Source organism: Lepidochelys kempii, chromosome 9, assembly GCF_965140265.1.
Source record: "Lepidochelys kempii isolate rLepKem1 chromosome 9, rLepKem1.hap2, whole genome shotgun sequence".
In the NCBI taxonomy this organism is placed as follows: domain Eukaryota; kingdom Metazoa; phylum Chordata; order Testudines; family Cheloniidae; genus Lepidochelys; species Lepidochelys kempii.
The window spans coordinates 5842731-5858379 of NC_133264.1; the positions used below are offsets into that span (position 1 = coordinate 5842731).

Sequence of the window (15649 nt, forward strand, 5' to 3'; positions counted from 1 at the left end):
TGTGCAGGTGAACGAGCCTCTGATAGTGTGGCTGATGTGATTAGGCCCTATGATGGCGTCCCCTGAATAGAGATGTGGACACAGTTGGCAACGGGCTTTGTTGCAAGGATAGGTTCCTGGGTCAGTGGTTCTGTTGTGTGGTTGCTGGTGAGTATTCATCTTCTGGACCCATGGAAAAGAAGCCCAACCAAGAAAATAACAGAACCCCACTAGCCATCACCTTCAGCCCCAAACTAAAACCTCTCCAGCGCATCATCAAGAATCTACAACCTATCCTGAAGGACAACCCTTCACTCTCACAGATCTTGGGAGACAGGCTTGAATAAAGACTGGGAGTGGATGTGTCATTACACAAAGTAAAACTATTTCCCCTTGTTTATTTCCCCTCCTCCTGCTCTTGTAAACTGCTGGAAATGGCCCACCTTGATTATCACTACAAAAGGTCCCCCGCCACCGTCCCCACCGCCTGCTGGTAATAGCTCACTTTTCCTGATCACTCTCCTTACAGTGTGTATGGTGACACACATTGTTTCACGTTCTCTGTGTATATAAAATCTCCCCACTATATTTTCCACTGCATGCATCCAATGAAGTGAGCTGTAGCTCACGAAAGCTTATGCTCTAATAAATTTGTTAGTCTCTAAGGTGCCACAAGTACTCCTTTTCTTTTTTTAGAGTATTAGGGTGAGAGTTCTCAGCCCTGGAGACAGAGTTTTTATTTTATATACAATAAAAATATATAACCCCCAGGGCTGAAAAAACTCCCACCCTAGTTCTCCAGTGTGCATGTGTGTAGATATAATTTATTTTCAACTGGAAGCCAGTAGGTAGGGTCACTGTTGAATCATTCCCAAAAAGTGCTTCTCCCCTGGTGTGTCAGGAGTCTGAATGAAACAAGTGTGACCAGAAAACAATGTGGAAGAGTCAGATTCAATACCCCCTCCCCAGCTACTATCCATTCAGTCTCTTGTGATGTCGCAATCCCAATTTCTCAAAGGAAAGTCAAGACCTGTTACTTCTAATAACAAAAAACAAATGGGAAAAGAACCTTCTTCGTATGTAATAAAAGCACCAAAAAAAAAAAGGGAGGGGGGGGCACTTGCTCTTGCTAAGTAGATCCAACATCTAAACTGCTCACAGATCCTTGGGCATGAACAACCCCCAGTGCACTGAAAGCATTCAGTTATTCCAACTGTGTAATCAATGAATAACAGGGTCTGTCTGAAGTGTGTTTCCTTAAAACAAGTACTATGCATCTAGCACAAATCAAGAGCCAGCAGGTTATTTCGAGGTTTGCTGATCACCCACCCAAGTTCATTTGCACCTGTGCCAACAGGGGGCAAATATTCAAGAAGAAACTACTGCAGGGTGGAAATGGTAAGCAGAGGGGTAGACAGTCTCAGGGCTCTGTCTGAATGCAAAGAATCTTTTTGGGGGCAGGGGCAAGGAGGGAGAGAAGAGGCTGGCTTTAGAGCAGCAATGGTAAAGGGAATGGATCCAGATAAGCCAGGGGTTCTCAATCTTTTCCTTTCTGAGGCCCACTCCAACAGGCTATAAAAGCTCCCTGGCCTACCTCTGCCAAAACTACTGGTTTTCTCCATATAAAAGCCAGGGCTGGCGTTAGGGTATAGCAAGCAGGGCAACTGCCTGGGGTCCCATGCCACAGGGCCCCCCCGTTAAGCGAAGATGCTTGGGCTTTGGCTTCAGCCCCAGTGGCAGGGCTCAGGGTCCCAGGCTTCAGCACCATGGGGGGGCTTTGGCTTTCTGCCCTAGGCTTCAGCAAGTCCAACGCTGGCCCTGCTTGGAGAACCCCCTGAAACCTGCTCGTAGTCCCCCAGGACCACTGATATAAGCAACAGCAGCCAGGAAACAGTGAGGGCAAAACAAGAGAGATCATGTTTGTGTGAAGTATGGATGCAGGACTCAGAAAGTGATTTATTATCCAATAATCAAGAACGTTAAGGAATAGGGCTTCTCCTCCCAGACCAGGCTAAGAAGCTGCAACCCTGCCCAAGACCCCACATTTTAGTTCCATGTTACCAGATTGCCTCATTACAAATTCAGCATAGTCATTGCTGGGGGATCCAACAGGCAGAAACAAATGGGTGCGTGGGGCCAGCTTTTCACAGCAGAGATCACCAATGCTTAGCAAAACGTGGCACAAAATGATAGGAGAGGTGAAGTGACAGGCACCCAAATCCAGTAGCTGCAGGGGTTTTCCATAGTGTGATGAAGCCTGAGGCAAGACCATTCCCTGGGTTGATGGCTTCCTATGTTCAGACTGACAATTTACCCATATGAGAGGATTTCACTGCATTGTATAAATATTAACCTTCCCTATCCCCTTCTGAGTAGGGCAGGATCATCACGGGAAATATGAGGCACAAAGAGAGGAAATTACTTGCCCAAGGTCAAACAGCAAATCAGTGACAGAGCAGGAGATAAAAACCCAGGAGTCCTGACTTTCAGTCCTGTTGCAGAAAACAATCCCGCCTTTAGAGCTTTAGCCTCTGCAAACTTGATGCTAATAAAACCATCAGCCTGCGGCTTCAATGCAAATAAGGCTCACTACAGATCATCTCACTCGTGACTTCCAGAAGTCACGGACCAAAGGACTGTCTCAGTAATCAAAGCACCACCTGTTAGAACAGCAACGTGGTGATAAACGCCAGATTGCCCCACATGCAAAACCCTACCTTGTCGTGGATGAGCCCGTGATAGAGGATGCTGTGCATATCCCTGCACAGCCGATCCAAGCCGCCATACTTAGACCAGACGTTCGGGTTGTTGCTGGACACCAATCCCTCAACTGTGGTCTTCAAATTGCCCAGCAGTTTCCAATGCTCCTTCCTGCACATGCAAAAGAACACACAGTGCCAGTTAGTTCCCCTCAAATCGATCAAAGTTTAGTGGCCTGACAACAGAATTAAATGCTGCCCAACTGGGCTCTGGTGAAATTAAAACCTTTGGGTAGGAGATCTAGAAGCCGGCATGGCATGGGCATCTGTACACACACTGCTGGGCTGTAGGCCTCCTGCCCGAGGGTTTAAGTTCACTAGACTCTAGCTAGTGTATTGACTGCTCCACTCATGAATATGCCTGCACAGTCTACTGAACGCAAGATGTTGCAGGCTTGGAGGGAACCAATACAACAGAACATTGCATAAGAAAGATGGATGCCAAAGCTGACTCAGATTCTATCTGTGCTGGGTCATGTTTGCATGCTACCTCCCTCTAATGCTGATGCTATCTACAGATCTCAGCCCTGCATGCAGCCCTCAATGCAATCTAGTGCTTGAGCACTTCCGGGGGGGAGACTGTCTCTTCTACACAGAAACACCATGAGAGGGGAGTTCAGGATGGTATCTGCTGATCATTCAAAGGATATGCAAGTCTAATGGGAATTTCCTAATCCAACTCCAGGATCAGGTGACTAAAACATAATAATTATACAGTTAAATAGAAGATGGGTAGGCTAAGTCCAGCTCTACAGTAAGGACAATATCAAGAACGGCTCTCTCAGTCCCTAAATTCTGTATTGAGTCCAAGTGGAGATTTTTAAAAAAAACTTTTTAATGAAATTGTGTTCCAATCCAGGTGAATGTAAGCCACACATCCTGGGTAACTTACTACTTCCACAGTGCATCTCACAAACACTGAGCACCTCATCACACCCCCATTTTACAGATGAGGAAATGGGGACAGGGAGGTAACAGAAGTTGGCCACGGTCATGCAGGAAGTCAGTAGTAACTTCAGGAATGGAACCCAGGTGACTTGACTCCAAGATCCCCAGCATTAGCCCCTAGACAACTCTGCCTGAGAAATATAAATCCCTAAGTAAACAAGAGACAACTGTACTGAGGAATATTTGTTTGATGCATAAAAAACTAAATAAAAAGACTAGTCCCAAAGGCTCAATCAGTTCATATTTAGCCCTCAAATGATATTCTGTAAAAGCAATCTTTCATAGAACTATACACCAACTGAAACGCTGCCACAGACATTTCAGAAATCCCAACAAACAGGTCCCTGCAGGGTTTGTAACCCAGGCATTACAGCACATGCTAGGAGGAAACTCTAAAAGTGAAACTGACCAGAAAACAAGCAATGAAGTGTTCAGAGTAGCAGCCCTGTTAGTCTGTATTCACAAAAAGAAAAGGAGGACTTGTGGCACCTTAGAGACTAACCAATTTATTTGAGCATAAGCTTTCGTGAGCTACATCCGATGCACCCGATGAAGTGAGCTGCAGCTCACGAAAGCTTATGCTCAAATAAATTGGTTAGTCTCTAAGGTGCCACAAGTACTCCTTTTCTTTTAGCAATGAAGTGATTATCTATTCTCACTGCCTAAGCTGATTAAAATGTAAAAAGTGAAAAAGCAGGATAAACAATGAAAAATATATTAGATTTCTAACAGGCTTGCATTTTTAATGTGAGGCAGCATTTGCAGCATAGATATGGACATCTGTTTTAAAAAGCAAAATAATACTGATATTTGAACCTTTGAAAATAATTTTTTCTCAGCCACAAATAGTGTTTTTGTTGGAACTATTACATTATCATCTCAGCACTGGTTATGTTTACAGTGAATCAGCAGATGAGAGAAACACTCAGCTCTCTTCCAAGCCTTCTCTGACAACCCCCAATTTTTTTTTTGAAAAAAGGAAGACTGGTGGCACCTTAGAGACGATCACATTTATTTGAGCATAAGCTTTCGTGAGCTACAGCTCTCGTTGTTTATTGTCAGTTTAAATTGCTGAGGGGGCCTATTCATTTTGCCAAGGGCATTTGATAAGGAACTCAGTGACAGTGCAGTAATTCATCAAGAATTAAGGGCAGGACCAGTTGCTTCTCAAAGACATGCAAAATAACAAGCTCACACAGCATTTGAAAGGATCAAGATCGAACCAGGATGGAGGAGTTCATCTTACAGTAAAAACCTCTACTCAACACTAGTGCTCCAATGATCTGCAGAACCTGTGTCAGAGGATTGTGCCACAGAAATTCCCCAAAGATCTTAAAGTGACGTTAACAGCCAATGTGAACAACTCTCCAATATCACTTAATGCAAGCTTCTTTCTTTCGTAGTACAGTCACTTGGCAGTTTTTGTAAAGCATGCTGAAGGACTGTTCCTAGTGGGGTGAAACAGTAAACAGGATAAAACGTAGCATGCATGTTAATACACTCAGAGCTTCAAGATTTCCTGCTGGTTGTATTTCATGTTTCAGGGTGCAAGCTGATGGCGTTGGAGAGGCAGGACGGCATTCTAGCCCACCCTTAAAACGTACAGAGCTGCACAACTCCCCGAACGCCTCAGATCTATGCCAGTGCCAGAGGCAGGACATTAGTCCAGACAGACCAATAGTCTGAGCTGGCACAGGAATGCCTATGCACAAGATACGGTTACTAAATATTACACAATACACAGACAAATCCAGCAACTTGAGTGCGCATGTAACGTTTGCCCCCACCCTAACCCCCTGATTTTACATTTGATTCTCACTGGCCCCCAAGCTGCCTTAAGAGCAGCCTAGCTGTCAGATAGTTTAGCCCCAGCTTCCAAAAATTATTAAAAGAAAACAGGACCTAACTCAGCTGGGACTCTGGGGAGAGAGCGAATTCTAAACCAGATTCCAGGGCCAGCCTCCTTCTTTGGATCCTAACTGGTTGGCTCATTTAGAGACAGTAAAAAGCTTAAAAAAGCACCCCACCAACCCATTCTTCTAAATTTACACAGAAATTTCTGTCTCAACACACACCAGGTGAGCCTGCTTTGCATACTGACAGGGGAAGGAAGCAGAGGCCTCTAGCCACAGATCTGTGCTAACCTAGCAGCTGCTCTGTCACCTCTGGGATATTTCCAGGCCTCAGTCAGATTGGGGAAGTGGGAGTGAAAGCGCAGCCAGAGTCTGAATTTAGATCTTACAGCTCGTGATTCCAGGAAACTCCCTTTTAGTTGTTATTATTGTGCTATAAAAAGTATCCAACACGCACATATTGCAGGGGTGTGTCCACTACACATCAGAGCCTTGGGAAGGTGTTTAAACCCCATGCCCTTTTTATGCAAACCTGCCTTGGCACATCTTTTCCAAAGGTAAAACAACTGCATTCCAAGGGAGTGGAGTCACTGTTCTCTGCTGACACAGAATTCGTCCTTGGAGTTTTGGGGTCGTTTTGTTTAAGGCACTGTGTCAATGAACCAAGATACACATAAGAAACCACAATCAGCTAAACAAAAACAGATGTAAAGGGAAAGGTAGGAAATTATTTGGTAGAAAGATGAAAGAGAAATAGGCATTAAAATCTCTGATCTCCTGACAATGATTTTACAGGTTTCAGAGGGGTAGCCGTGTTAGTCTGTATCAGCAAAAAAACCCGAACAAACTCAAGGAGTACTTGCGGCACCTTAGAGACTAACATTAATTGATTAGTCTCATTACAGTTGGTATGGCAACACCTATTTTTTCATGTTCTCTGTGTATATATATCTTCCTACTGTATTTTCCACTGCATGCATCCGATGAAGTGGGTTTTAGCCCACGAAAGCTTATGCCCAAATAAATTTGTTAGTCTCTCAGGTGCCACAAGTACTCCTCAATGATTTTACAGTATAGCACTTTTCAACCCAAAGCACTTCACAAGCTAGACATGCAAGAATCTGCTCATCATTGAAAATGCAGCCACCTCTGGGTTGAGAAGTGTCATCTCTGTAACGGCACACAGCAACACTGCACAACAGTTTAAGATAAGAAATTAAAAATTCTACAGCCAACAGCAAATGCATGAGGAATTCAGAGAGGCAGAACTGAGCTACCCACATTGGAGTTTGGTCTGGACCTATAGGATAACACTCCTAACTCCTGTAAGGACTGTAGTGTCGGAGATTTGCTTCAGAGTCTCATTTGCTGAGCCTGGCAGGAAGGCCTGGGGAGTGTTGCAGTGATGGAGCGCTTCCCCATTTGAATGGGTTTCCACTCCAGCTTCTCTCTACTCTCCCCCCTCTGACAGATGTTCAGAGCAGCACCAATAGGTGCCAGAGAAAACTAAGCCCAGCCCTATTGGGTCAAGGGCATGGGGTGTTGAAATAACCCTAGAAAATTCCCAGGGGACTCCCAGCCCTCTGAAAAAAAGCCATCTACTTCCTGAAAGAGGAGGGGAACTTTACCTGGGTCACATTTCAGGAGAGGACTTTCCCCTTTAGAAATCATACCACATTTAATGCATATTTTGTGATCAAGTATCACAGCCAGCCATGCTCCCCAGGCAAACAGCTGAGCAATTCTGCAGAGACTCATACAGTTTGCTCTCGGTTCAGCCTGTTCCTGAAATCGTTTGTTTGTGTAGCTGTAGCCTGCTATCAGGATAACTGGTGTGTTCTCACAAATAGTGAAGGAGGGAGGCCCTGTAGGTGACTTGGCGTGAGCAGGAGGGGAGAAAGCAGACTGAGCTGGAAGAATGGCTCATTCAATCAATACCAGAAAAGCAAACAAATTTCTCAGAGCTGTAAAAGCATTCCAACCAAATCTGGGAAATGACACATAAGAAAGTAACGTCAAGTTATCTAGGCAAGACTCCTGAATGATCTCACTCCAGAGAGAGCAGCAGAGAGGGGTAGGTCAGGAGGCAATGATACAGGTTTGATATCAGGAAGCAGGTAAGTGGACTTCGGTCTCTCTGCAGCCAGCAGTGTTTATTATTTATATACAGTACTATGGCATTGCCACAGTGACTAAAGAATATTCCTACCCTAAAGAGCTTCCAACTTACTCCACCAGTCACAAGATGACGGCACACAGTGGGATATACACAGAGTAAAAACTGGGGGCCAAATTCTTAGCCTGTGTAAACTGGTAAAGCTTCATTCAAGTCAGACCTATGCTGATTTACAGCACCTGATGCTACAGCTCAAGATGTTTAAGGAAAGGCTGGATTCTTATTTCCAGAGCACCACAGGTGTACCCAGCACTGTACAAGAGATGATCAGCTAATCAGAATGGGTATTTTTCTAACAGCTCATTGTTACAGCCCTGGCTGAATTCCCACTTGGGACACACGCCAGGCCGCTGTACTGGACTCATTTGTTGGATCCTGTGTGCCTCCAGGCCCAGCTGGTCTGAGCAGCACCAAGATGCTGTCTCTAAGGCTTTGTCTACACTACACAGCTTTTAGCGACACAGCTGTGTCACTAAAAGTCGGGCACTTTTGCAGACAAAATATTTCCACCCCCAACAAGCGGTGTTCACGTTGTCGACAGGAGCTGCGCTGTTCAAACTAACACTTGCCACGGCAAAACTTTTGCCTTTTAGTGGGGGGGGGGGGGGGGGTTAGCACCTCTGAACAACAAAAGTTTGGTCGTTCAATTGCCAGCCTTAGTCTGGCCTCTCAGACACGCTCCTGGGGTGCAGATTACTTGTCTGTTAGCCCTCATTGGGATATGGGACCCCCACGGCTCAGATGCCCTGGGCCCCAAGACCAGTGCTGAACCCCTAAGTCTCCCCAACAGCTTAAACACACCCCTCCCCACAGTCCCACCTGTGCAGAAACGTCTACAGGCACCATGTGACAGCTGAAGCAAAAGAATGCACAGGCTTTGCAAAGGACCATCTAGACCAGACACTTCCCTCAGACACCGCACCAGACACATACCTAGGCAAAACCAACCAACACCTGCATGCAAAGCCCTCCCTCCAGTGTCCTCACCACTCAGGGTGCCAGGACCTCCTGCACCCCACTTCTCCTGCTCAGCCTTCCTGCTGTTAGCTGATGGATGGAGGAGGAGAGAGCCCCCAGCTCAAGATGATGTTCTGGCCCTCTCTGTCAAGTGACCCCCAAGCAGCTTCAAAATCCCTGTCAGGCGATCGGTTGCTTAACTCCAGGCTCACCTCCCAAACTGGGTCCTGGTCTATGCTTAAAAAGATAGATCCACCTAGCACAGAGGAGGACAAACTATGGCCCGGGGGCCAGATCCAGCCCGACAGGGCTTTCAGTCCGGCCCGGCTTTCAGTCCGGCCTGTGGGATTGCCAGCCCCGTGGCACAGTGGGGCTAAGGCAGGCTCCCTGCCTGCCCTGGCCTCGTGCTGCTCCGGAAGTGGCCAGCACCACGTCCCTGTGGACCCTGAAGGAGGGGGAGGGGGGACGGAGGGCTCTGTGCACTGCCCTCGCCTGCAGGCACCGCCCCACTGCAACTCCCATTGGCCAGGAATGGGGAACTGTGGCCAATGGGAGCTTCGGGGGTGGTATCCACCGGCGAGGACAGCGTGACAGCTGCCTGCCCCGCCCCGCCCCACCCCCAGGAGCCACTGCAGGACATGTTGGCCACTTCCGGGAGCGGTGCGGCACGAGGGCAGGCTATGCACTGCTGCCATCCTGGAGCCACCTAAGGTAAGCGGCGCCAGACCAGAGCCCACACCCTAACCCCCTGCCTTGAGCACCCCAAACCCCTGCCACACCCCAACCCTGAACCCCCGCTGCACCCCAATCCCCTGCCCTGAGCCCCTTCCTGCGCACCCTGCACTCCAATCCCCTGCTCCAGCCCTACGTTCATGGCCCTGCATACAATTTCCCTACCCAGATGTGGCCCTCGGGCCAAAAAGTTTGCCCACCCCGACCTACCAGGTCACTCATGGCTGTGAAAAATGGTTCTGCCCTGAGCAACTTATTTAGGGGGTCTACCTAATCCCCCACATAAATGCGGATGGGTCAACAGGAGATTCTTCCATCTACCTAGCTACCCCCTCTTGGAGAGGTGGATTTTAAAGTTTTATTAAGATGATGTTAAAATAAAAAGAAAACAGTAGAGTTTAAGAGTAGAAGTTTCTGGTTATCAGGGAATAACATATAGATTATCAAGAGGTGCGAAGTTTGGTAACTACATCAATGGAAAAAACCTTCTGTCCATCTAGGAAACATCTACTCTACATTGGCAGCACCATGACCATAGCTATGCTGCTGTAGCATAGCCATACCCTGGGAAAAGTTGTTCCCATTGTCTGCAGCCTGCCTGTTCTTCTAGAGTGGACTCATTTGAATGGAGAACCATCTAGGCTGGTGACTCTTGATGGCTTTCCTATTGTTAGCCTCTCTGCTAGGTGTAAGGATTCCTTTTAACACCTCCTGGGTGTCCCAGACTACAGTACAAAAGCAAAGGGCACGGAATAGGTTATTATCAAAATGGCACTCACAAAACCAAATGGAGTCTGCAGATGGATATAGGAAGGGAGGGAGGGAGCGATAGCTCAGTGGTTTGAGCATTGGCCTGCTAAACCCAGGGTTGTGAGTTCAATCCTTGAGGGGGCCATTTAGGGATCTGGGGCAAAAATTGGGGATTGGCCCTGGTTTGAGCAGGGGGTTGGACTAGATGACCTCCTGAGGTCCCTTCCAACCCTGATATTCTATGATTCTATGATATACAGACATATACTAATGTGTCACATTATTAATATTCCAAGTGGGCACGTGCAGAAAGCAAGACTCAGTAGGTGGATGCTGGAGCCTTCTAGCATTCCTGTACTGAGATCAGTTTAAAGAGGGTTTTATTTTATTTTAGAAACTACTGTACTTAATTACAAATATGAGGAAGGATCCGTAACAAATCAGAGTCTCCTCCATCCAAGGGAAAGGCAGAAATGCGGTACAGCACTACAGAACAATCATTACAACTACTTTCATGCAACCCTGTATTGTCTTATCAGCATATCATTATTTAGGTAAAAAGAAAAGGAGTACTTGTGGCACCTTAGAGACTAACCAATTTATTTGAGCATAAGCTTTCGTGAGCTACAGCTCACTTCATCGGATGCATACTGTGGAAGCTGCAGAAGACATATACACAGAGACCATGAAACAATACCTCATCCCATCCCACTCTCCTGCTGGTAATAGCTTATCTAAAGTGATCACTCCCCTTACAATGTGTATGATACTCAAGTTGGGCCATTTCCAGCACAAATCCAGGTTTTCTCACCCTCCGCCCCCCTTCCCCTCCCCCCCCACACACAAAATCACTCTCCTGCTGGTAATAGCACTCGTTATTCCTAGCCTGATTCTTGCTTGCATATTTATACCTGCCTCTGGAAATTTCCACTACGTGGAATTTGGAAATTGCTATTTCATGCATCCAAAGAAGTGGGTATTCACCCATGAAAGTTTATGCTCCAATACATCTGTTAGTCTATAAGGTGCCACAGGACTCTTTGCTGCTTTTACTTGAAGTACGTAATTTATAAAAGGGTGCTGTCAGGCTGGTTCAGCCCTGCTGACTGAACCTGGACACCTGGGTTCCTAGCTGGTGCATTATCATCAGTAACAAACACTCTTACAGCCAGAGGCCACACTGAGTCACATCTGTGCCCTTCCCTTGCGACCAGTAGGGTTTCACAGGTGTAACTGAGGCCAGAATCCAGCTCTGCAGCTGGAACTCAAGTCAACAATGCAGTTGACGATGCAGGAGTCAGAACAGAATCTGACACGCTGACCCAGGGCTAAGCTGGATACACAGAGCTAGAAGGAGCAAAAATGTATTTTTGTCAATGAAGTCAGCATAGTGACTCAGAACACACTCATGGAGCTGTGCTGCTGAGTAAAGAAGGATTTTTTTAAAAAACAAAACAGTTAAAGTTTCAGAGTAGAAATTTTAAACTAGGTTAAATCAGAGGCATATGTGTCCTTTAAGCAGCAAATGTGCTGCAGGAGCCATCATATTCAATAAGGAGAATCTCGCAAGTACATGGCTGCTTGAACACTGTTCTCTGCCCGAGGAAGTCATTTGATCTGTCTTGACACATTTCAGAGATCAGTTTGTGGGCACTGCAGCGGGACAACACCATGCTCGCTGTCACTTTGTCTCAACTTTAGAGGTGGCCTGCAAAACAATCATTTAACAGTGTGCTTTGAACTCTGTCGTCTAGGAAACCAAGCTGCAAACACAGGAAGTTTTTGTGGGTCACACAGCCTGCTCCTTACACAGGCATGGCACTTCCGGAAGGGGGCGTGGAGAAGCAGACTTCTGTCATGTTATTGATACCAACAGGGAACAGCAAAAAAAAAAAAGTCAAAGAAAGCCTATTCTCCTCAGCTCAGGAAACAGGCTCATGCAGGACCAGCCACAGAGGACAGAGGAGGCCCGCTGGGAAATTATGCCTCAGATCTGCTGGCACTGTACCTCTGATACTCAAATTGGTAGTGAAGCTGGAAGCACCATGTGCTCTGTACTTTACCTGCAAACAGCACACACACCTGCACACACACACACGGGACATCTTCAGTGAAGTCTTTGCTCTCTTCTCTCCCCAAAGACAAATGGAGAAAAAAAAGCAGGCAGAAGATCACCCTCATCTGCTGGCCACAACCTAACAGGTCTATGACCCTAGGCAGGATGCTGAACCTAGCAAAACCTTCTCCCTCCACCTGCAATATCAATCATGTACCATATTCAACAACTACGTCAATCAAATGCAATGACAGGTAGAGCGGAGACTTGGACTCATTAGCAACGAGTGAGATGATGCTGCACAAGGCACATGCCAGAACCCTTCCTAGCACATACCATTGCATGTACATTGCAAACAATGGAGCAAGCCACCACAGCGCTAGCTCCAGAAGAGACAATGCCCTCTTCTTTCGATGGGGACTGAAGTGAACTCTGGGATGCCCACCATGGCATTATTTGTAGTTCATTCACAGTCACATGAACCTGCTTTCGAGGACTCATAACAGTCCCAAGGAGAATCACAAGGCTGCACTGTGATCCATCTTTATCTATATATTTCTAACATACCATTTGGGGATTGCTACATCCCCGTTTATTCCATAGCATGGGAATTCAACACTTCAGGCTCTGAGCTTTCATTAGAAGCAAGAAATGTTGTTTCTGTCCCTCCTGGTCAGGGAGAAAATTCAGAAAAATGTCATCAATGCAGGGTGTCTTCCAGAATCTCCTGGAAGTGTGAAACAATAGCTCAGAGATGTGGGAATAGCCCCATTCATCTCAATGGGTTAACTTTCAAAACCTAGATTACAGTTTAAATGGCAGTTAACTTTTTCACTGCTGATAATATTAGCAGACACATCCAACTAATGGGCTTATCAGAAACTACCTCCAAACACTTGCCCCAGATGCCAACAGCCTCAACTGTCCCCTACATATCCACTAAAGCATCTGTCAGTTTCTATAACCTAGTTCTGCATTGCCAATCCAAAACTCAACAATACCATGGGGATTGGATTGACCAAATGGAATTTATTTTCAAAGTAAATAACGTAGAAGGCTTTGTGTACTTGACTGATTAGACTAATCATTGTCATTACATTAAAAGCCTGCATTATTTTAACTTAACTACCAGCGTATGGCACCACAGTGCTGCAGAACCAAGGCCCACCTTGCAGCGGAGCACGGGAGGCCTTGCTCTGACAAGTATTTAGGTTAAGGTTAAGGATTTATTTTAAACATCTAAAATAGGCAACATTTCCAAAGAAAAACACAACCAGTTTCCAGGGACCGAACGAGACGTAATCCCAAACCAAGACCCTGACTAGACACTGGAAATAAGGGTCATCATTAGAATAGGATGGTTGATCATCCAAGGACAGCTCGTAATAAAATAATGAGACTTGCCAGCTGCTGTCTTTGGAACCTAGGGAGCATCAGGTATTCAACTCACCCGTGCAGACAGCTCTGGCCAGACTTCTTTAGCCCGGACTGCTCCTGACTCAGCCAGAGCATTTACACAGGGTGGGGCAAAGAGCATGTGTGACACAAACCAGGCGGGGGTCAGGGCAGGCTCCGAGCTGAGCCAGACTCGAGGGACATTATGCCTGCCCTTACACACACCAGTCTTATGTTGCCACATGCCATGCCCCAGTTACAAACACACACAACTGGCTCTCCCCCACGACTGACCCTTGCTATGTGCCAATACCACTAACCCAACCTGTGCCCCCAGCTGTGAACCGGATACCCCATCGCTGCCCCCCACCCCGCCATGCCCCCACTACCCCATCGCCGCCCCCCCACCCCGCCGTGCCCCCGCTCCTCCACTGTCCCCCTCATCCCGCTGCTCCCTGCCGCCCCCAGCTATCCCATCACCGTCCCCCACCCCACCGCCCCCCGCTACCCCATCACCGCCCACCACCCACGATGCCAGTTACCCCATCGCTGCCGCCCCCAGCTACCCCATCGCCGCCCCCCACCCCGCCGTACCCCCGCTACTCCATTGCCCCCCTCATCCCGCTGCCCCCCGCCATCCCCCAGCTACCCCCCACTATTCCATCGCTGTCCCCCACCCCACCCCACCATCCGCGCTACCCCATCACCACCCCCGGTGCCCCTGTTACGCCATCGCCACCCCCCCACTCCTGCCGTGCCCCAGCTACCGCACTGCCCCCCTCCGCCCCCAGTTACCCCATCGCCGCCCCCCCACCCCGCCATGCCCCCGCTACTCCATTGCCCCCCTCATCCCGCTACCCCATCGCCGCCCCCCGCCCCCGGTGCCCCTGTTACCCCATCGCCACCCCCCCACCCCCGCCATGCCCCCGCTACTCCATTGCCCCCCTCATCCCGCTGCTCCCTGCCACCCCCAGCTATCCCATCACCATCCCCCACCCCACCGCCCCCCGCTACCCCATCACCGCCCACCACCCACGATGCCAGTTACCCCATCGCTGCCCCTCCACCCCGCCGTACCCCCGCTACTCCATTGCCCCCCTCATCCCGCTGCCCCATCGCCGCCCCCCGCTACCCCCCACTATTCCATCGCTGTCCCCCACCCCACCATCCGCGCTACCCCATCACCACCCCCGGTGCCCCTGTTACCCCATCGCCGCCCCCCCACCCCGCCGTACCCCGCTACTCCATTGCCCCCCTCATCCCGCTGCCCCATCGCCGCCCCCCGCTACCCCCCACTATTCCATCGCTGTCCCCCACCCCACCATCCGCGCTACCCCATCACCACCCCCGGTGCCCCTGTTACCCCATCGCCGCCCCCCACCCCCGCCGTGCCCCAGCTACTCCACCGCCCCCCCCTTCATCCCGCCGCGCCCCAGCTGAGAACCAGCTACGCTACCCCCGTCCCTGCTGCTGCCGGTCACCGCCCCCAGCGCGCCCCCACCTGCTGGCCTCCTGCTCCCCGCCGCGCCCGATCTCCATGCCGGCCGGGGCCCGCCTGCCTCAGCGCGGGCGGCCCCCGCCAGCAGCCTCCATCTCCACCCCCGCGGCCGGCCCAGCCGCAGCCGCCCGCGCCGGCTGGAACGGCGGCTCCCAGCACGCCCCGCGACAGGGCGACTACAGCTCCCAGCATGCCCTTCACACGGCCGCCCCTCCCTCCCCTCGCACGAAGCGCCTCGGAACTGTAGTTCCCAGCATGCCCCACGCCGACGAAACTACAGCTCCCAGCATGCACTGCGGTTTGAGTCTCGTCTGAGCACGCGGGGCAGGGACCCAGGGTCTGCAACACTGAGCTGTGCATGAGGGGGGATTAGCTGGGCGCGGGAGGGTGTTTGCAGCGGGGTCTCTCGTGCCTTCAGACTGTTTGCCCATAGTTATGTAATTGCCCAGCGGAGATACTTGCACAGAGATTTTCAGTTTTGCCAGGAGGATTATGGGACAGGATTTTCATTTCAAATACGAAAACTCTATCGCTGCTGTATTCAGA

General features: G+C 49.1%; 1 protein-coding gene across 3 annotated transcripts in view; it reads right to left on the reverse strand.

Moving 5' to 3' along the window:
- Nucleotides 1-15266, reverse strand: part of RUBCN (rubicon autophagy regulator) — a 59527-nt gene extending 44261 nt beyond the window's left edge. For 2 of the 3 annotated variants that reach the window (XM_073359099.1, XM_073359098.1), the window contains exons 1-2: nucleotides 13661-13683; nucleotides 2697-2850 (exon numbers count right to left, since the gene is read on the reverse strand). In XM_073359099.1, coding sequence (XP_073215200.1) covers nucleotides 2697-2735 — 39 coding nt within the window. In that variant the 5' untranslated portion in view covers nucleotides 2736-2850; nucleotides 13661-13683. Of the gene's footprint in view, nucleotides 1-2696; nucleotides 2851-13660; nucleotides 13684-15106 lie in introns of those variants that run through there. The other variant, XM_073359097.1, reaches the window with a different exon arrangement.
- Nucleotides 15267-15649: the final 383 nt, after the last annotated feature.